We start from the raw sequence: 17319 nt of genomic DNA, 5'->3' as shown, positions 1-17319 counted from the left end.
AGATAAAAAATTCTGTGACTTATTGTAGTTGGTAAATATTATCAGAGTCCCTACACTACTTAGTACTTGTTCAGGCACTCAGTTAAACCCCCAGTAGTAGAATATTTCAGATTTAGATTATATCTGACAAGACTTAGAGGTCCCTATTGATATAAAAAAAAAATGACAATTACCATTCAGTGTAAATGTATAGAAACTTAGGACTCGTTTTATGGGGTAAATATTAGCTGCAGGAAACTCTGATTATGTCCCCTCAAACACAACTAGTGTTTGAGAGGACAGGCAAGAGGCCAGTGTCACACAGACAGGAAGGGGAGTGAAGAGACTGTTCTGTTGTGTCTTTAAGTCATTCTTGTCTCTTCTTAACGATGTTTTCTTTCGTTACCTCAGTGCTTAATATTGCTTTTATATCTGTAAACACAAATGTGATTTTATTTTCTCAAAGCTGCACTCTTGATTTGATAATATAAATAAACCTTGATTGGCTTGGTTGTTTCAAAAGAATCACTGTATATTTTCTTTCATAGATCATTAAGTACTTTAAATGTTGATTGATGTTGTAATACTGTACTTTATTTTTAACACGAAACTTGGCCAGACAGCGAAAATATTTGCCAGGAGAAACAATTTTGAAAGAGACAGATTGGCTTTTGTTGCAAGAAAGTACATAGAGACTTAAATTGTAGAAGCAAAGTATTGTTTTATTTCTAAGCATCTGTAGACTGATGATTAGTTGATATGCAGTTTCAACATTTAAACAATATTGGGAAACTCACTTTAAAAGTGGCATTTTATTCAAAATGCTTGGTTATGCTCTTGCTACCGGAGATGAGATGATTCATTTTGGTCAAACATACGAAAAGGGAGCCATTACTTACAACACCAATATTAAAACAGTAGATCATTGATGATTTCGCTCATTCTTAGAGTACACAGTTGTGTATGTACTTGGAACTATAGTTCTAGGTTCAGGTATTTACAGGCCTTGTATGAAAAATATGAAGATACTTTATCAGGCATTAAGTAATTAATGAGAACCGGCTACCTGGACTCATGCTAGATGCTTTGTGAGCGAGATAGGAAGTAACACATGGCGTAGATCCAGCATAGGTTCACGGCATAAGTTAGTGGCACATGGCAGTGGTCACGAGACATGCATATTTACCTCTCCCAAGAATCTCCTTAAGTGTCAGGGACATTCCGTGGAGGAAAGGAACTTGAGTAGAGCCCTAAACTAGTAGGAAGATTTCACCCCTAAAATATAAGAACTTCTGTCTCCCTTCCCCGCATGACCCCCTTTTCCCATAAAATAAGAAGAAAAGGAAACCCTAAGGTCCTGTAGGTGCTATATTTTGATAGATAATGTGTCTGGTAGAAGAAATATTGCTTTCCTTCCTACTAGAAGTTATAATCATTTTGCCTGAAAGCGTTTTTGTTCAGTATAGTTCCAAAGACTCACTTCACATGCCAATCCTGTATTACTGATTTTTCAAACTTAAGATGCTAGTCCTCTGTGAAGCAGATAGGAAGAGTCTTTCTTTCACTATTTTGAGTTGATCAGAGTTCAGAATTTCTGTGGAATTGTCATACATGGGAAAATACACACCTGTGGAAACCTAGACTACAGCTGAACCATTAAAAGATGTGTCATCTTGCTGTATTTATGGCCAGACTTGACGTTTTACTTCTTTCACTTCTTGTTCTCTACCATCGTCCTTGAGATAAATTCCTGCCTAAATGAAAATGATTGGATAAAATTGGAAATAGCACAAAATAGTTCTCATTTTGATACCAATTATTTTATGATACACAGAAATAAGCTTTCATAAACAATACAAATTTCGATTCTAGCATTGGGAGTATCTTTTGGTATGTCTGCCAGTACAGAGCTGCACCTTGAAGGATCCCATAACTGATTTTTTGTTTTGTTTTTGTTGTTAGTTTTTTAAGACTTTTCAGAGCAGTTTTAGGTTTGTGACAAAGTTGAGAGGGAGGTATAGACATTTCCTATATAGCCCCTTTCCCCCTGTTATTAACATCACTTACCAGAATGGTACTTTTTTTTTTTAATTTTTAACCAAGGATGAACCTACAGTGATACATCATCATCATGCAAAGTCCACAGTTTACCTTAGGGTTTACTCTTGGGTGTTATATATTCTATGGGTTTGGGCAGATTATAATGAATTACAAAATTAGAGTATCATGCAGAGTGTTTTCACTGCCCTAAAAATCCTCTGTGTCCCTTCATCTTTTCCTCACCCCCCCTCCACCGTCACCTCTGGAAACTACTGATCTTTTTACTGTCTCCATAGTTTTGCCTTTTCCAAAACATCATAGAGTTGGAATCAGACAGGATGGAGCTTTTTCAGAGTAGCTTCTTTCCCTTTGTAATATGCATTCAGGGTTCCACCGTGTCTTTTTCATAGGTTGTTAGCTCATTTCTTTGTAGTGCTGAATAACATTCCATTATCTGGATGGACCACAGTTTATTTATCCATTGATCTGCTGAAGGACTTCTTGGCTGGGGCTTCCAGGTTTTGGCAGTTATGAGTAAAGCTCCTGTAAACATCTATGTGCAGGTTTTTGTGTGGACATAAGTTTTCAACTCCTTGGTGTAAATACCAAGGAGTGCAATTGCTGGAACGTATGGTAGTTTTGTAAGAAAGTGCCAAACTGGCTTCCAAAGTGGCTGTCCCATTTTGTATCCCTGCCAGCAATGTATGAGAGTCCCTGTTGCTCATCCCCACCAGCATTTGCTGGTGCTGGAGCTCCAGTGCACCATTCTAATAGGTGTGTAGTGATAGCTTGTTTTAATTTGCAGTTCCCTGATGACATATGATGTGGAACATCTTTTCATGTGCGTATTTGCCATCTGTATATCTTCTTTGGTGAGGTTAAGGTTTTTGGCCCATTTAAAAAAAATTTTTTTTTAAAGAAGGTGACTGCTTTTTAAAAAGTCTATAAGTTGAGAATGGAAAGTTTCCTTACAGTGTTTTTTTTTTGTTTTGTTTTGTTTTTTTGAAGAAAATCTAGAAGAGCATATAAAATAAGCCCCAGTAAACCTAGTGTAATATGAAGCATAAAAATATGTTTTAAAACTACACATATAAAAGAGGTTTAAAATGTTTTCCATGGAACTACCTTTATGGTGCTGGATGGTAGAGTTTTTATTTTAAATAAAGACATTCCGTTTTCCAGGACATGATTTATACAAGAAAACATATAATGTCCTGTTGAACATAGGCCAAATACATTCCCAGACGCTTTGTTACCCAAACCTTTTGAGGGATTTCTTTATAGATGTTTTTGGCAGAAGTGGTGATTTTAGAGGAAACATATAAGAAATACCAGATGCAGTTTTCTGAATTGCCATAAATGGTTAAAAAATTATTTGTGATGATATAAACATCTGGGTATACTAGACAATGCCAGGACTTTAGTTAAGAAAAAAGTTTATATCAATTAGATGAATAACTAAGCCCTTTTAAACTTAATAGTTATATTTTAAATGTGTGTTTTATTAATTCTTCTAAAGTACAAAGGAAAAAATAAATTATGTAGAGATGGGAATGTTTTGAGTTATTATGTTTTGTGTATTTTCCCTCATATGGACAGAGTCAGAACATAAATCATTTATTCTTTTTGTCCTGTGTTCTGTTCTTCCCAGATACTCTCCCTTCCTAGAGAAAAATCATTCTTTCATTTACTTATCAAAAATGCATTGTTTCCTGCTATGTACCCAGCACTAAAATAGGCACTGGAGATACAGAGATATAGGGGACTGGTGCTTTCAGGAGGCTTAGAGTCAGACAAGAAGGGGAAGAGTACATGTAATCACATACATGCAACCAGTTGTTTGAAAAGGAGGAACAATTCATTCTACTTGGTGATGGTGACATGGAAGGGTAGAGAAGGCTAGTGAACGGAATACTTGACCTCACTTGAGCTATGAATAGGTACAGCTAAGCAGGCAGGGAGTTGGGGAAACAGCATTCTAGATAGAGGGAGAAATTCATATAAATCTATGCAGCTTAATCCGGAAACTGGCGGATCTGGTGGACTGGTAGTGACCAAAGGGAGGTGGTGGTGGAAGTGGGTTGTTATGTGGAGAAATGAAACTATAAGTATGGATCACAAACATAAATTATAAACTGGGGCCCAAGAAATAATATAAGAGAACAAATCGGACCAAGTAGAGAGAGTGGTGAATTGAAGAGTTTCTTAGGGAGGCAGCAAATTCTCGGCTCCATTCGACTGTTGCCATGCAGGCCTGTGGGGCCCAATGTTGCCAAATCTCCAGATCTTTCAAGAGACACGGGAAATGTAGACTTTTATGTGAAATATTCCAATTTTTTTATGTGATACCAAATCTAAAACACCCTGTGTGGGCTGAAAAAACATTTCTTTGGGCCAGATTTAGTCCATGCCATTTGCAACAGGGAGCTTTCAGAAATGAGTTGAGGTTCAGTCATAAGCCTAGAAAGCCTTTTGTCATTATTTTCTATAGTGGTGATGATATTCAGTAAGTGGCAAAATTATTATAATGGCTTTACTTTTCTCTGACAAAATTGCAGCCCTTTTGGGGTATGGCTGGTCTGTGTGCACCTTTTAAAATTAAATACGTAATTTGATTCACAGTATTCAGTCTTTTAAAAAATTTTTGTTTTGATATGGAAAAATGCAGTACAAATTATCTGAATTCATACTAAAGGATTGAGGGAGGAGGAGGGTGGAGAGGGAAAATAAATTTGATCTGGTTACATTAAAGATATTTATATAAGACCTGTTGTAAATGCATATAGTAACTCTAACTTAATTGTACAAATAATCCAAGAGACCTCAGTGTTGCTATTTTAATGGAGTCACAGATTCGGACCTAGTGAAATTCAAATTAATGAGCTTATATTGTATTAATAAAGTCTTTTCATGTGAGTTCATTGCTAGGAAGTGGAATTTCAAAAATTACTTTTCATTCATCAATTATTAATTACAGTTAGGGAATGAGAAAGCACTCACCATGTACTTCAGACCTTAAAATTCTATGATATGGTTGAAAAGAATTGAGTTAAAAGACAAAGCAGATGCCAGTATGTCTTAACTTCAAATGTTAAATATAAAATGCCTTTAAAAAGTATTATTTGGTGTTTATAAAGAAATTGATCTTGTAGAAGTTGAAATTCTGTGATAAAAAGATCATCTAATTTCTAGCCTTTGCTTAGATTACATTTAATTAAATGAAGAGGCTAAGTTTCCTTATATTGGATTTAATGTATTAAGATTCACATTTATTTTTTAGGTCGCTTGTGCAAGTAAGACACTAGACCCAGTTTATTTACCAACATATCTATAAATGAAATCATCTTCTAACATTTTTTTCTTCCTTCTCTTGGCTCCTTGGTTCGTAAAGAGGACAAGAGAAAATGGAGGCAAAATTATCAGTGTTAATAGTAGCTGAAATGATGCATTATTGGTATTGGTTAGGGGTAAAAGATGAATTCTTTAGTTATTTTAAGAGATCAGATGAGTGAGTACTACTGCTTAATACAGCACTTCACTGTTTAGAAAAGTCACATTTAATCAGTAGATTGAAAATCCTTTGAGATTAAGCATGCATATTTTACAAAATAGGCAACAGCGTCTGGCCCTGGTGAAAGGACTGTGACTCATATGCAGGTCTTCTGACTCTCAAGTCATGTTCCAATCACCTTTCTTTTCTCTGTCAGGTGACTGTTAAATAAATCTGACTTGAGTCTTGTCCAAGGGAGCTAAGTCATGCAACAGCCAGATGACTTTGTAAGGAGTGTGACTTAATTTTACGATGTGCTCTGAAGACAGTATGATAATGCAGTGTTACTAATCACAAATAAAATGTAAAGTTATGATGGACTTATTTGTTGTAGTCAGTACATTTTAATGTTCAGTTTTGATTTTAAATCAAGTGGTGAGGTCCGCAGTGTCCTCTCTAGGCATTATGGAGAAGAGGCTGTGATATGGCAGGTTTTAGGATGGCATATATTTAGAGTAACTCTTCCCCTAAACTAGACTAACTCTCAGTTGCTTTATTGCTCAACTTTAAAGCATATCCCCATGCCTTTTATTTTCTTTTTTTAACTTCCAAAGAATTATTTTGGCATGTTAGATTATTTCACAGGGATATTATATTTGGCTAAAGACCCATTTCTGAATAACCGTTATTTTGTCTACCCATATAAATACAGTTCTGATTTCAAATTGTGGTTTGAGTTAGTGTTCGGTTTTTGTGGAGAAATATTCAGAATCTCTGATGGGAGGAAAATAAGGGTGCCTGGAGAAAAAGAGAAGTCTGTAGGGACCTTTGAAGTCAGTATTTGACTTTCTTTTCTAAACCTTTCCTAGTTAATACCGTTCTTCCAAGCCTTCCCTCCAAATTCTGAGGGTTTTTTCATAGACTTCAGTATCAGAATATGTTTAAACTACTACTTGAAATTGAAACAGCCCTCTGCATGCCTGCAAGGATATGCAGAGTTATCAGTTCTCTATCACATTATAGTTTAGGACTAACTTGTATTCTGATGAGTTTAAGAAATTTTTATTCTATAATTTTGGCCATAAGGCTGTTTTGACCCTACCTTTCAGAACAGAGATTTTAATCAAAATTATACTAATATTAATTTCATTAAGAAGATATCTTTGACTTGAACTTTATTTTATTTATCTATCTATCTATCTATCTATCTATTTATTTATTTTACGGTTTTATTTATTTGACAGAGTGCACAGGCAGGGGGAGCAGGAGCAGGAGAGGGAGAAGCAGGCTCCCCGCTGAGCAGGGAGCTCGATACAGGGCTCAGGACCCTGGGATCGCGCCCTGAGCCAGAGGCAGACGCTTAACTCATTGAGCCACCCAGGCACCCCGAACTTTATTTTTTTTTTAAAGATTTATTTATTTTGTGAGAGAGAGAATGGGGGGTCCGGGGCAGGGGAGGGGAGGGGCAGAGGGAGAGAATCTCAGACTCCCTGCTGAGTGTAGAGCTGGATGCGGGACTCAGTCCCAGGACCCCAGGATCATGATCTGAGCCAAAATCAAGAGTCAGACGCTAAACTGACTGAGCCACCCAGGCGCCCCTTGATTTGAACTTTATTAATATAGATTTCTTGATCTGTTTTTTTATAGAGCAAAATTAAATTTTTCTAATTTATTTTATTAAAATTTTAATCAGAGCAAAATCAACTCTTTGCTCTATGAATTTTACTCTGAAGATGTCTATCATTCAGTTTTATCTTTCTTTTCTTTTTTTTAATAAGAGACAGTATACTGTAGTGGTTACATTCTGGTTATGCTCCAAAGCGGTGCTGTCCAATAAAAATATAATGCAGGCCACATGTATAATTATTAATGTTTAGTAGCCATGTTAAAAATAAAAAGATACAGGTGAAGTTAATTTTAGTAACATTTTATATAGCTCAGAATATTATTATTTTGATATATAATCAATATAAAACATCACTAATTTTAGAAGAAAGTAGATGGAGATCTGAGAGAAAGGGAAGGTGGAGGTAAATTTGACCTCTCTTTCTCTGCTGCCTTTCCATAGTGGGGGAGGATGAAACAGAGGACTGTGCCCATCGTTACTCTGGCTCTTACTGTAGTCCATGAGTGGAATGGTTAATTCAGAACATCAACAAAATATTAATTTATTTGCTGTTCTTCCTCTGAATAGTTGAGAATTCTATTTACATTCAGAATGTAGTAATAGAAAGGGCCCAAATAGCACCATGTGTTCGTAGTATATATGTGCACATTAAGAATCTAAAATGTCTTTTACTGACTCAGACTTTAATAGTAATCTTGTTCTCTCTCTTTTTTCTTAATGTCCAAGCTTAAATTCCTTACTGGAAAGACAGGAAAGGAAACGTTTGTAGTAGATTTTCCAAACACAAATCTTGCTTTTATAATATGGTTATGGCAACCATCTCTATTTTGGTAAAGTTAGCCTGTTACATGAATTACATTTTGCAATTTAGATTTTTGCAATTTAGAAGAACCACAAGCCATTGCAAACAATTAAACTGGACATTTTTGTATATACACTTAGTACTTTAAATCAGAATTATTAGGCATTGTGCAAGGCAGATTGAAAACATAAAGCAGATGGATCTGGCCTAATCTGTAGGGTTTAGAGAAAACTTTGAGGAAGTGACCTACAAACTTAGATGTAAAGGTGAATAAAAGTTAATAGGCGGTCCTGATGGAAAAGAGCTTCTCAGGTAGAAGAAAAAATATCTGCAGAAGTCTTGTAGTAGGAATTGAGAGTCCAGAAATAAACCATACATATCTCATCAGTTGGTTTTCAACAAGGGTACCAAAAAAACAGTTTTTTCAACATACGGTGCTGGAACAACTGGATATCTGCGTGCACAAGAACAAAATTGATCCTTACCTCACACCATGCGTGAAAATTAACTCAAAATGGATCACAGACCTGCATTTTAGAGTTAAAATTATAAAACTTTTAGAAGAATACACAGGAATAAATCTTAGTTGAATTAGGCATTGATTTCTTTGATGTGACTCTAAAAGCACAGGTAACAAAAGAAAAAAGTTGGACCTCATCAAAATTAAAAACTCTTGTACTTCAAAGGATAGCATCAAGAAAGCAAAGTGACAACCCACGGAATGGGAGAAAATATTAGTGAGTCCTATATCTGACAAGGGGACTTGTGTTCAGCTACCACCAGGAAAATGCAGCATAATTCAGAATAGTTTTGTGGAAAGAGGTCAGAGTCTAGTGTTTGGATTGGAGTGTTTCTTGATTTGAAAAGTAGAGTGCTGCTGCAGAGCAATCTCTTCATTTCTTTCAGAACCAAACTTGTAATCTAGCTTGGGTAAGCATCTCCTTCAGCTCAAATTATCCATTCCTGAGGTGACAGGTATCAAAGCTCCCTGGGTCTGGCTGAGAGTTCCTTCACTCTGGGAATTGTTGGCCCTGTGGCACAGTTGGATTTATGAACAGGGTATCTCCTGTTGTAATTCTAGACTTTGCCTGTAATACTGCTTGGATTCCAGCTGTTCCACCAAGATTTTACAGATTTAAATAAGAATTATAAAAGTCCAGCATTCTTCTGAATTAGTCACATAAGCTATCGTTATTTTGATTAGTAGTTCAGAACCAGTGATCTGAATTGGGTTTTGCAACCTATATACCTCAGAATACTTTGTCCTATGAGCTGCACCCCGAGCCGTGCTCTTAGTTGTATTAAATATCCTTCTTAGCTCACCAAAAACCAGAGTCCAGCCAGGAAAATGGAAAAGGAAAATCTAAAATTGTCCTTTCCATTTCTCCCCCATTAAAGAGTGGCTCTGGAAATGTTTTATGCACGGAAGCAGTGGTGAAAAATCTCTTTTTTGCTATTAAGTTTCTGAAGAGAATGAAAACCCTTTTTCGGTTTTTAAATTTTCTGTTGAAGAATCGATTACTTAATTGGGGATAAACTGTGTGAATAAAGGCATAGTCTGGCTGCCAGGTAATTTCTATACCAGAAAGCCCAGTTCCTGAACCAAAGAAGAGATGGAAGTTATTAAATATTACTAATTAGAATAAGTGTATATATTCAAAATTTATAGGAAAGATGTTATAAATCTCATTATATATTCATCCAGGCTATTTTAATCAGTTAATGACTATCTTTATTCACGTTTTAAAACAGATGAACTCCGACAAGAAATGCTGGATGATGTACAAAAGAAATTGATGAACTTAGTAAACAGCACAGAAGGAAAAGTGGACAAGTATGCTCTGCCTTTTAACTTTTATGTATTTTATGGAGATTACCTTTACAGTAAAAAGAACTTCTACATGTAGATGTTTATATGTGATTAAGTTTTTAAAAAGGCTTTTCTTGTATGGTGATGAGATGTAGGTTGTTTTCATGAGGAGTCAGTAGAATAACTTCTCTTGGTTTTTAAATGGATTTTTCCCAGCTCAAATTCTTTTTCTTAAAACCATGTGGAAGAGTTAAAACATCACCATAATAGGAAGTGTGTAGAAAATAAAAAGTTTTATTCTTAGCATTCTTCTTAACTCTCTCTAGCTGTCCTTAAAGAACATACCTTGCTTCAGTGCATTAGGTCTGAAACCTAGGTATATATGTAATATATCATTAATATTTTAAAGATTTTGATATTATTAGCAAATTTTTAATAAATGTGAGTGTGGGAGTAGAAGCATACGTGTGAAGCACAAGAGCTGTCCTCACCATTTGAGGTGGGGAGGGAGACATCGGGAGTATCTTAAGGCAGAAGCCAGACAGACACTGAGAGTCACTGAGCACCATCTCAGTTGATTGATTCGGTTGGAGAAAGTAAGTGGGTAATAATTGATGTTTTAAAAGGTATGCATTTTTAGATTGTTTGAAATGTCTTTGATTAGACTTGTCAAGAGGTTTTTTTGTGTTGTTTTTTTTTTTTTTAAGTACTTCAAAATCTTTTGTTGGTTAGTGGTTTCTTGGTAACTTTTTAAAGTATAATATATGTTTAGTGTTTATTGTGTGGGTACACTAAATATGGGGATAACTATTGAGTTAGCCTGAGTTGTTTCTGCCTTTATTTTCACAGAGTCCTAATGAGAAACCTCTTCATTGGACATTTCCACACACCAAAACATCAGCGCCAGGAGGTGCTACGATTAATGGGAAGCATCCTGGGTATCAAGAGGGAGGAAATGGAGCAGGTAACTGAACAATGGAAAGCCATTCTCAATATTTTTATAACTCAGATAGTGGCATCATATAAAAGTGTCTTCTTTTACTCTATATTATACAGCTTTTCCTTTTTCTCAGTAATGGGGAAATGGACCAGTTCATACTACCATGAAGAGGTGGATTTGTTCAACTTGTGTAATACTAGTTTTGTCACTTATAAGTCACGTCTCCTGTCAAAATGCTAAATTTTGAGACATGACAAGCCCCAGCTCTGATTTGAGATAGTGCTTAGGATGACATTTTATTGTATGTGTAGCCTCTCCCAGTAAGAAACATTTACTAGGAATTGGACTTGAAAAGCATAGTGTGCTACCATCTGAAATCAAGTAAAAATAGTTCTTACTTTTTTCTTTTCTTGTATTGATAAAACTTTTCTGTTTTAAAATAATCTTTTAGTTGCTTCATGAAGATCAGGGTGGTGTTACCAGGTGGATGACTGGGTGGCTTGGAGGAGGATCAAAAAGTGTCCCCAACACGCCTCTGAGACCAAATCAACAATCTGTGCTTAATAGTGTAAGAGCCAGTTTTATTCTTGCTTTGAATATGAGTGGTGAAATGGTTGTGCTTCACATTCATTTGTGAAAATCAGATTTCTTTTTTAGATTATTTCATTATACAGCCCTTTTATTTTGGAGTTGTGGAAACTTGAGATCCAGAGAGGTGATTAGCTTAAGGATAATAAGCCAGTTTATTTATTTTACTTGTTTATTTATTTTTAAAGATTTTATTTATTTATTTGACAGAGAGCACAAGCAGGGAGAGTGGCAGAGGGAGAGGGAGAAGCAGGCTCCTCGCTGAGCAGGGAGCCCGATATGGGACTCAATCCCAGGACCCTGGGATCATGACCTGAGCTGAAGGCAGACGCTTAACTGACTGAACCACCCAGGCGCCCCATTAAGCCAGTTTAAATAAATTTATTGCATATATGTTTTATTTTAGCTTTTTATTTATACAGTACTTTTGTTTTTCAAAGTATTAAGTATTTTTGTATTTGATCATGCTGCTATAGGCACAGCATCATTTGTCTTACTACTAAATTACGAGATTCTTAAAGACAGAGGCTTTATTTTATGCATGTTTTTATCTACCTGGTCATTCAGCACTGAGCGCCTGCTGTGTACCAGACTGTTCTCAACTTTGGGGATGCAGCAGCAAACCAGAAGACAAAGTGCCTGCCCTCAGTAAACTTACATCTTGGCAGGAGGAAGAAGTTAATAAACATGAGAACACAGTGCCTAGTAGTCTGAATGAACATTAATAAACTGAGTAGCTCGGGACACCTGGCTGGCTCATTTGGAAGAGCATTGACTCTTGATTTTGGGGCCATGAGTTCAAGCCCCACATTGGGTGTAGAGATTACTTAAATAAATAAATAAAAACTAAACTAAAAATAAATAAATTGAGTAGCTGTGAATTATAATGTGGAGTTTGCTTCTTTATTTTACTTTGTTTTTTAATAAAGAAGAAACTGAGGATAGGTAACATACCCAGAGCTGGCTGAAGATAAAAAAATACCCTAGTTTAAATCGGATGGCATGAAATTTATTTTAAAGGAGAGGGCTAGGGGTGCCTGGCTGACTCAGTCGGTGGAGCAGGGGTTGTGGGTTTGTGCCCCATGTTGGGTGTAGAGATTACTTAAAAATAAAATCTTATAAAAACAAAGGAAAGGTTTACACTACATTATTTTAATCTGATAATATTACTGGTGAGCTTTTGCTATATTCATTGATTAAATATGACTTTTAATACTTGTTTTTGATGCTGTGTTTCATGTCCATGTAAATAGAACTAAAATGATTTAAGATGATGTCTTAAGTGACATCAGTGGCAAGAAATTTGTCATCAGGTAGCTAATTATGACTAAGGTTTGTAACAAATGTTATCATCAAACATTATTGATTATATTGCTAAAGGTTTTAATTGATAAACATAACTAAAGCACTAGTAGTTTTAATGGTTCATAAAGCTTAATTATAAAGAAATGATTCAGAAGGCATGATTAGTTTTTGATATTTAATTAGAGTAGCTGGTACATTTTTTTGCTTGTAATAAGTATAATTTAATATCTGCCTAATATATAACCCAAATATTATTTCCTTAGTCTTTTTCAGAACTTTTTGTTAAATTTCTAGAAACAGAATCTCATCCATCTGTTCCACCACCAAAGCTTTCTGTTCATGATATGAAACCTCTGGATTCACCAGGAAGGAGAAAAGTAGTCACAAATGTACCAGAAAGTTTTAAAGGTAAAACCAGATATTTATTTTTTCTACAATTTAAAAAATTGAATGTTTAATTTATAATTATGTTTTACCGTGATCTTAACTAAATTTTTAGTGTTTTTGAAAACGTGCAGTGACTTCTTCCAAAATTCCAGTAAGGCATTAGATTTTGGCTTCATATATTCTGTAGCAATCTGATACTTAATTAGCTTAGATTAACCTACACAATATGAAATATTTTTCCTTTGTATATTGAAATAACTCTTCTCTCTGCATAAGCCACTTTGAATTATTCTTGGAAGTGCTGGTGAACCAGTAAACCTTTGCTTGGTCATCTGTTTTTCTTTCACACTAAAGGTGCTTATTGCTAAATTAGAGTTAAAAGTGTAGTTTATATTCAGATTGTTTCAGTTTCTCTTATAAATATTGCTGTGATGAACATCCTTGATAAATTTTTGCACACGTCCTTAATGTTTCCCTTAAGATTAATTTTTGTAAGTATAATACCTACATGTAGACATTTCTTAAGAATTAAAATATAATGGCAAATTACCCTCAAAAAAAAAAGTGTAGTTTATAGTTAGAGAAAGGTTTTTCTCCCTCACACATCTAAGTGTGAACATTCAATAACCAAACCTTGGTATGTTAGTAATATAATTTATAAGAGCGGTTTAGTAAACTGGCTTAGACATCCAAGAATGTATTGAAGCATTCTTGTATGTTAAAAGGTCTGCCTAGAAACAAATGGTTTGGTGGTTCTGTGATTTGTATGTATGGTTTTCTATCCCACTAGGTCAAAAGGGCCTTACTTATATTTATGTCCCAATATTACAGGCATGCAGTAAATTTTCTTGAGTTGAAATTGCAGTATAGTCCATTAGACTATGAACGGATTGTTTATTAGAAAGTCTCTCTTTTATCTGAAATCTTCGTATTTTAATACAGACTAAAATGTTCACTAGTTGGACTGTAAAAGTGTGTTATTATATACCCTCAAGTTTATATCACATCAGATACTTAAATTTGGATAAAATATTGAAGAATTTATATTTTGAAATTTTAAAAAACTCTCTTAAAGTCTAATTTAGCTGAATATTTTTATTTTCCTGAACTTTTATATAAAAAGAAATGGTAAAATTTGTTTGGATAAAAGGTGTGGTTCCTAAATGTAATAAAGAGTCTTCACTTTAACAGCCACAGACTATACTGAAAACACTTTTTTCTTGGGGCGCGTGGGTGGCTCAGTCGGTTAAGCATCTGCCTTCCACTCAGGTCATGATCCCAGTGTCCTGGGATCGAGTCCCACATCGGGCTCTCCCTGCGTCTCCCTCTCCCTCTGCCTGCTGCTCCGCCTGCTTGTACTCTTTCTCTCCCCCTCTGTCAAATAAATAAATAAAATCCTTAAAAACAAAACAAAACCATACTTTTTTTCTTGCTACACTAGGTTGTAGCATCTTCAAGTGGATTCCAGAATTCATGATGGCAATGTCTCCTGCTCCCTGTCCTCCCTTCCGTCTCCATCTCTACCCCCTCCATCCCTTCCCCTTCTTCCCGCTCTTCTTCCCTTTTCTCCCTCTCTTCACTTATCAAGACATGTGCCCAGCTTGGTTTGGATTGATCAGAGACAAAAAGCCAGTGATATTCTGAGCTGGTACAGGGTTTACATTTAAAAACAACAACAAAAGACAAGCTTAGTCTTTAATGCTGGATTTGGAAGTGTGTGACAAGGGTCAGAGCTTACTAAGGAGCACCAGAAGCTTTTCCAGAGTTTGGAAAGTTGTCATTCATGGAGAAGTAAAGCTTGGGGACCCAGTAAACCAGTTAAGTTGATTGGATGAATTTGTCTCAATGCTTTCTTTGTATTAGAGGCTTCTTTTTATTTTGAGTTTCCCATTGCTTGAGTGGTGCTTGTCTCTTAACAAGAAAGTTGTTAGTCGTCTTGGGTAATAAAGCAGAATTCTATCCACCAGGACATTAGGGAATTAACAGATACCTATTCCAGTAAAAAACTAGTTTTAACGTAACTTGATAGAGAAATAACCTAATGGAGAATTGTTTCAAACCTCTGAATGTCTAAAAAAGGAGGATCAGGTAATGTAATGCGAAAAAATTGTTTTTCTTTGGGTAAATAATATTAAATTTGTTATCATTGTGGAATTGGTGCCGGTTTTTTTCGTGGCCCTCATAATTATTGGGGGTAAGGAGTTCTCAAATCTTTCCATGTTTCAGGTGAATAGGTAGAAAATTTGCATTGTAACCTAGAAAACACCCTCTGAGAAGCCGTTATTAAAGTAAATGAAGTTCATCAGTTATATAACTGTTATTTGGATATCAAACAATATTAATGTGTTTAATAAAGTATTATCTGTGCATACAGATATTCCTCCCTCCCCAGTTCTTTGTCCATTCCTCTTGCTTCCTGTCTTGTCTTTTTTTACCCTTTATATGTCATAGACCCAGCTTAGGGGAACCAGAACCCAGCAGCATAGGAATTAAATTTATTCGGGGGCCAAATCTAGGAACCCAAAACACAAGTATAGTGTTAACTAAATAATATATAGGAGGTTGACTAACTTGTATTTTATCATCTAGATACCACAGAATCCAGATCTGGGAGCAGAACAGATGTGAACCCATTCTTGGCTCCCCGCTCTGCGGCTGTGCCTCTCATTAACCCGGCTGGACTTGGACCTGGGGGGCCTGGGCATCTTCTTTTGAAACCCATCTCAGATGTGTTGCCCACATTTACACCTTTGCCAGTGTCACCTGACAACAGCGCTGGAGTTGTGTTGAAAGACCTTTTAAAGCAATAGGTGATTCTCAAGCCAGAGACAACATATGTAGCACTTTAAAGAAACCATGAACACTATATGTATGTACTTTACCACAAAGTGGCCTTTCAGAAACAGTCATGTATTTGTTTGCAGTTGTACATTCTCTAAACTTAATAAAAATATTCTTTTTGCTTTTAGAGATTGCAGATGTCACAGGGGGAAGTGTTTGCTGTAGTATATGCTTTTTTTCTTCTCTGGTTGGCCAAATTTAAGCTAGAAACATTTGATTTTTCATCTTAATTTACAAAAAATAAGAAAAATATAAAGAGAGATAAAAATTTCTAGTAGCTATAGATCAGCTCTTTATTTCTATGATTTTCAAGCTCATTTAAGCTAGAGACATGTGGTTTATCTTTTAAAGATAATCAAATTTACAAAAAAGGAGAAAATAATGGTGGCTTATCTGTATAGTGCAAACAATTGATCTGAAGCATATATTGGTCGTCTTTTTTTTTTTTTCATTAGTCCTCTGGAGAGGACTTTGTGTATAGACAGGCCAACAACAGGGTTGTGCCTCGGAGATCATAGGTGTCCAGACGTGGAATGTGTGTGTGTTTGGTTCTATGCAATTTTATCACACGTTGTCGATCACTGTGATCAGCACTACAGTGCAGTGCAGATACCCAACAGTTTCATCAAGGCTCTCTCGAGCTGCCCTATTGTATTTTATAATCGCGGCCTCCTTCCCTTCCCGTGCCCGCCTCATCTCTGGCAACCACTGACTGCTCTCAAGCTCTGTAATTTGGTCACTTCAAGAGTGCTGTGTAAATGGACTCGTGCAGTATGTAACCTTTGGGATTGGCTTTTTTCACTCAACATAATTCCCTTGAGACCTTTCCAAGTTGTTACATGTATCATGATTTGTTCCTTTTTAATGCTGAGTTACATACGGTGGAGATATGATTTAGTTTTAAGAGCCAAGGTATCTTTTTAAAGGTAACATCTCAAAAACGTTTGCTCACACACATGCACACAGCTTTTGGGTAAGTGTTAAGTTGAACAGCTGCATTTACGTACCTACAGTTGGCAATATCACGGAACGGGATACCTCCTGCCCTTTCTGCGGAGGGGTAGAAGAGGCGCCTTGGTCCAGGAGTCCCCGGTTCTCATCCTCATGGTCACTGAGGGTAGTGACGTCAACAGCACCAGCACCGGGTGTTTGCAACTAAAGAAGAAGGGAGTAGTTCTTTAATTTTTCACAAACCCATCCTAAAAAATCTTGACCTGGAACTTAATTATATCGGGATGTTTGTGTTTGTATTAGTCGTTGGAGTTGTACATTTGAAGACATTTCTTGCGAATTTTGTAAATTTCAGTATACCTTGAAAATAGAAACATCTGTATAACAAGGAAAGGTGAAAATAATATTAATTCAAATATGTAAATAGGCCTGGCCCTGGCCAGGGCTCAGTTTGGTTGTTTGTAAATTTTGCTGTGATTAACTGTCTACTGTCTACTGTGTTTAGATTGGAAGATTAGAAGTCTTCATGTGTGGATGGGTAAAGCTCGTTTTTCTGAAA

The 17319-nt window shown here is 35.9% G+C and overlaps 1 protein-coding gene across 3 annotated transcripts in view; it reads left to right on the top strand.

Annotated features, from left to right (window-relative positions):
• Positions 1 to 15938, top strand: part of TRIP11 (thyroid hormone receptor interactor 11) — a 62078-nt gene extending 46140 nt beyond the window's left edge. For all 3 annotated transcript variants that reach the window (XM_073895750.1, XM_073895749.1, XM_073895751.1), the window contains 5 exons: positions 9691 to 9772; positions 10598 to 10712; positions 11140 to 11256; positions 12845 to 12989; positions 15558 to 15938. In XM_073895750.1, coding sequence (XP_073751851.1) covers positions 9691 to 9772; positions 10598 to 10712; positions 11140 to 11256; positions 12845 to 12989; positions 15558 to 15778 — 680 coding nt within the window. In that variant the 3' untranslated portion in view covers positions 15779 to 15938. The remainder of the gene's footprint in view (positions 1 to 9690; positions 9773 to 10597; positions 10713 to 11139; positions 11257 to 12844; positions 12990 to 15557) is intronic.
• The last annotated feature ends 1381 nt before the right edge of the window (positions 15939 to 17319 follow it).

Source organism: Callorhinus ursinus, unplaced genomic scaffold, assembly GCF_003265705.2.
Source record: "Callorhinus ursinus isolate GAN/ISIS: 27379988/994484 unplaced genomic scaffold, GSC_fseal_2.0 scaffold8, whole genome shotgun sequence".
NCBI classification, from domain to species: Eukaryota; Metazoa; Chordata; class Mammalia; order Carnivora; family Otariidae; genus Callorhinus; species Callorhinus ursinus.
Note: the sequence above shows the minus strand (reverse complement) of the source record. Positions and strands in the feature narration are given on the sequence as shown.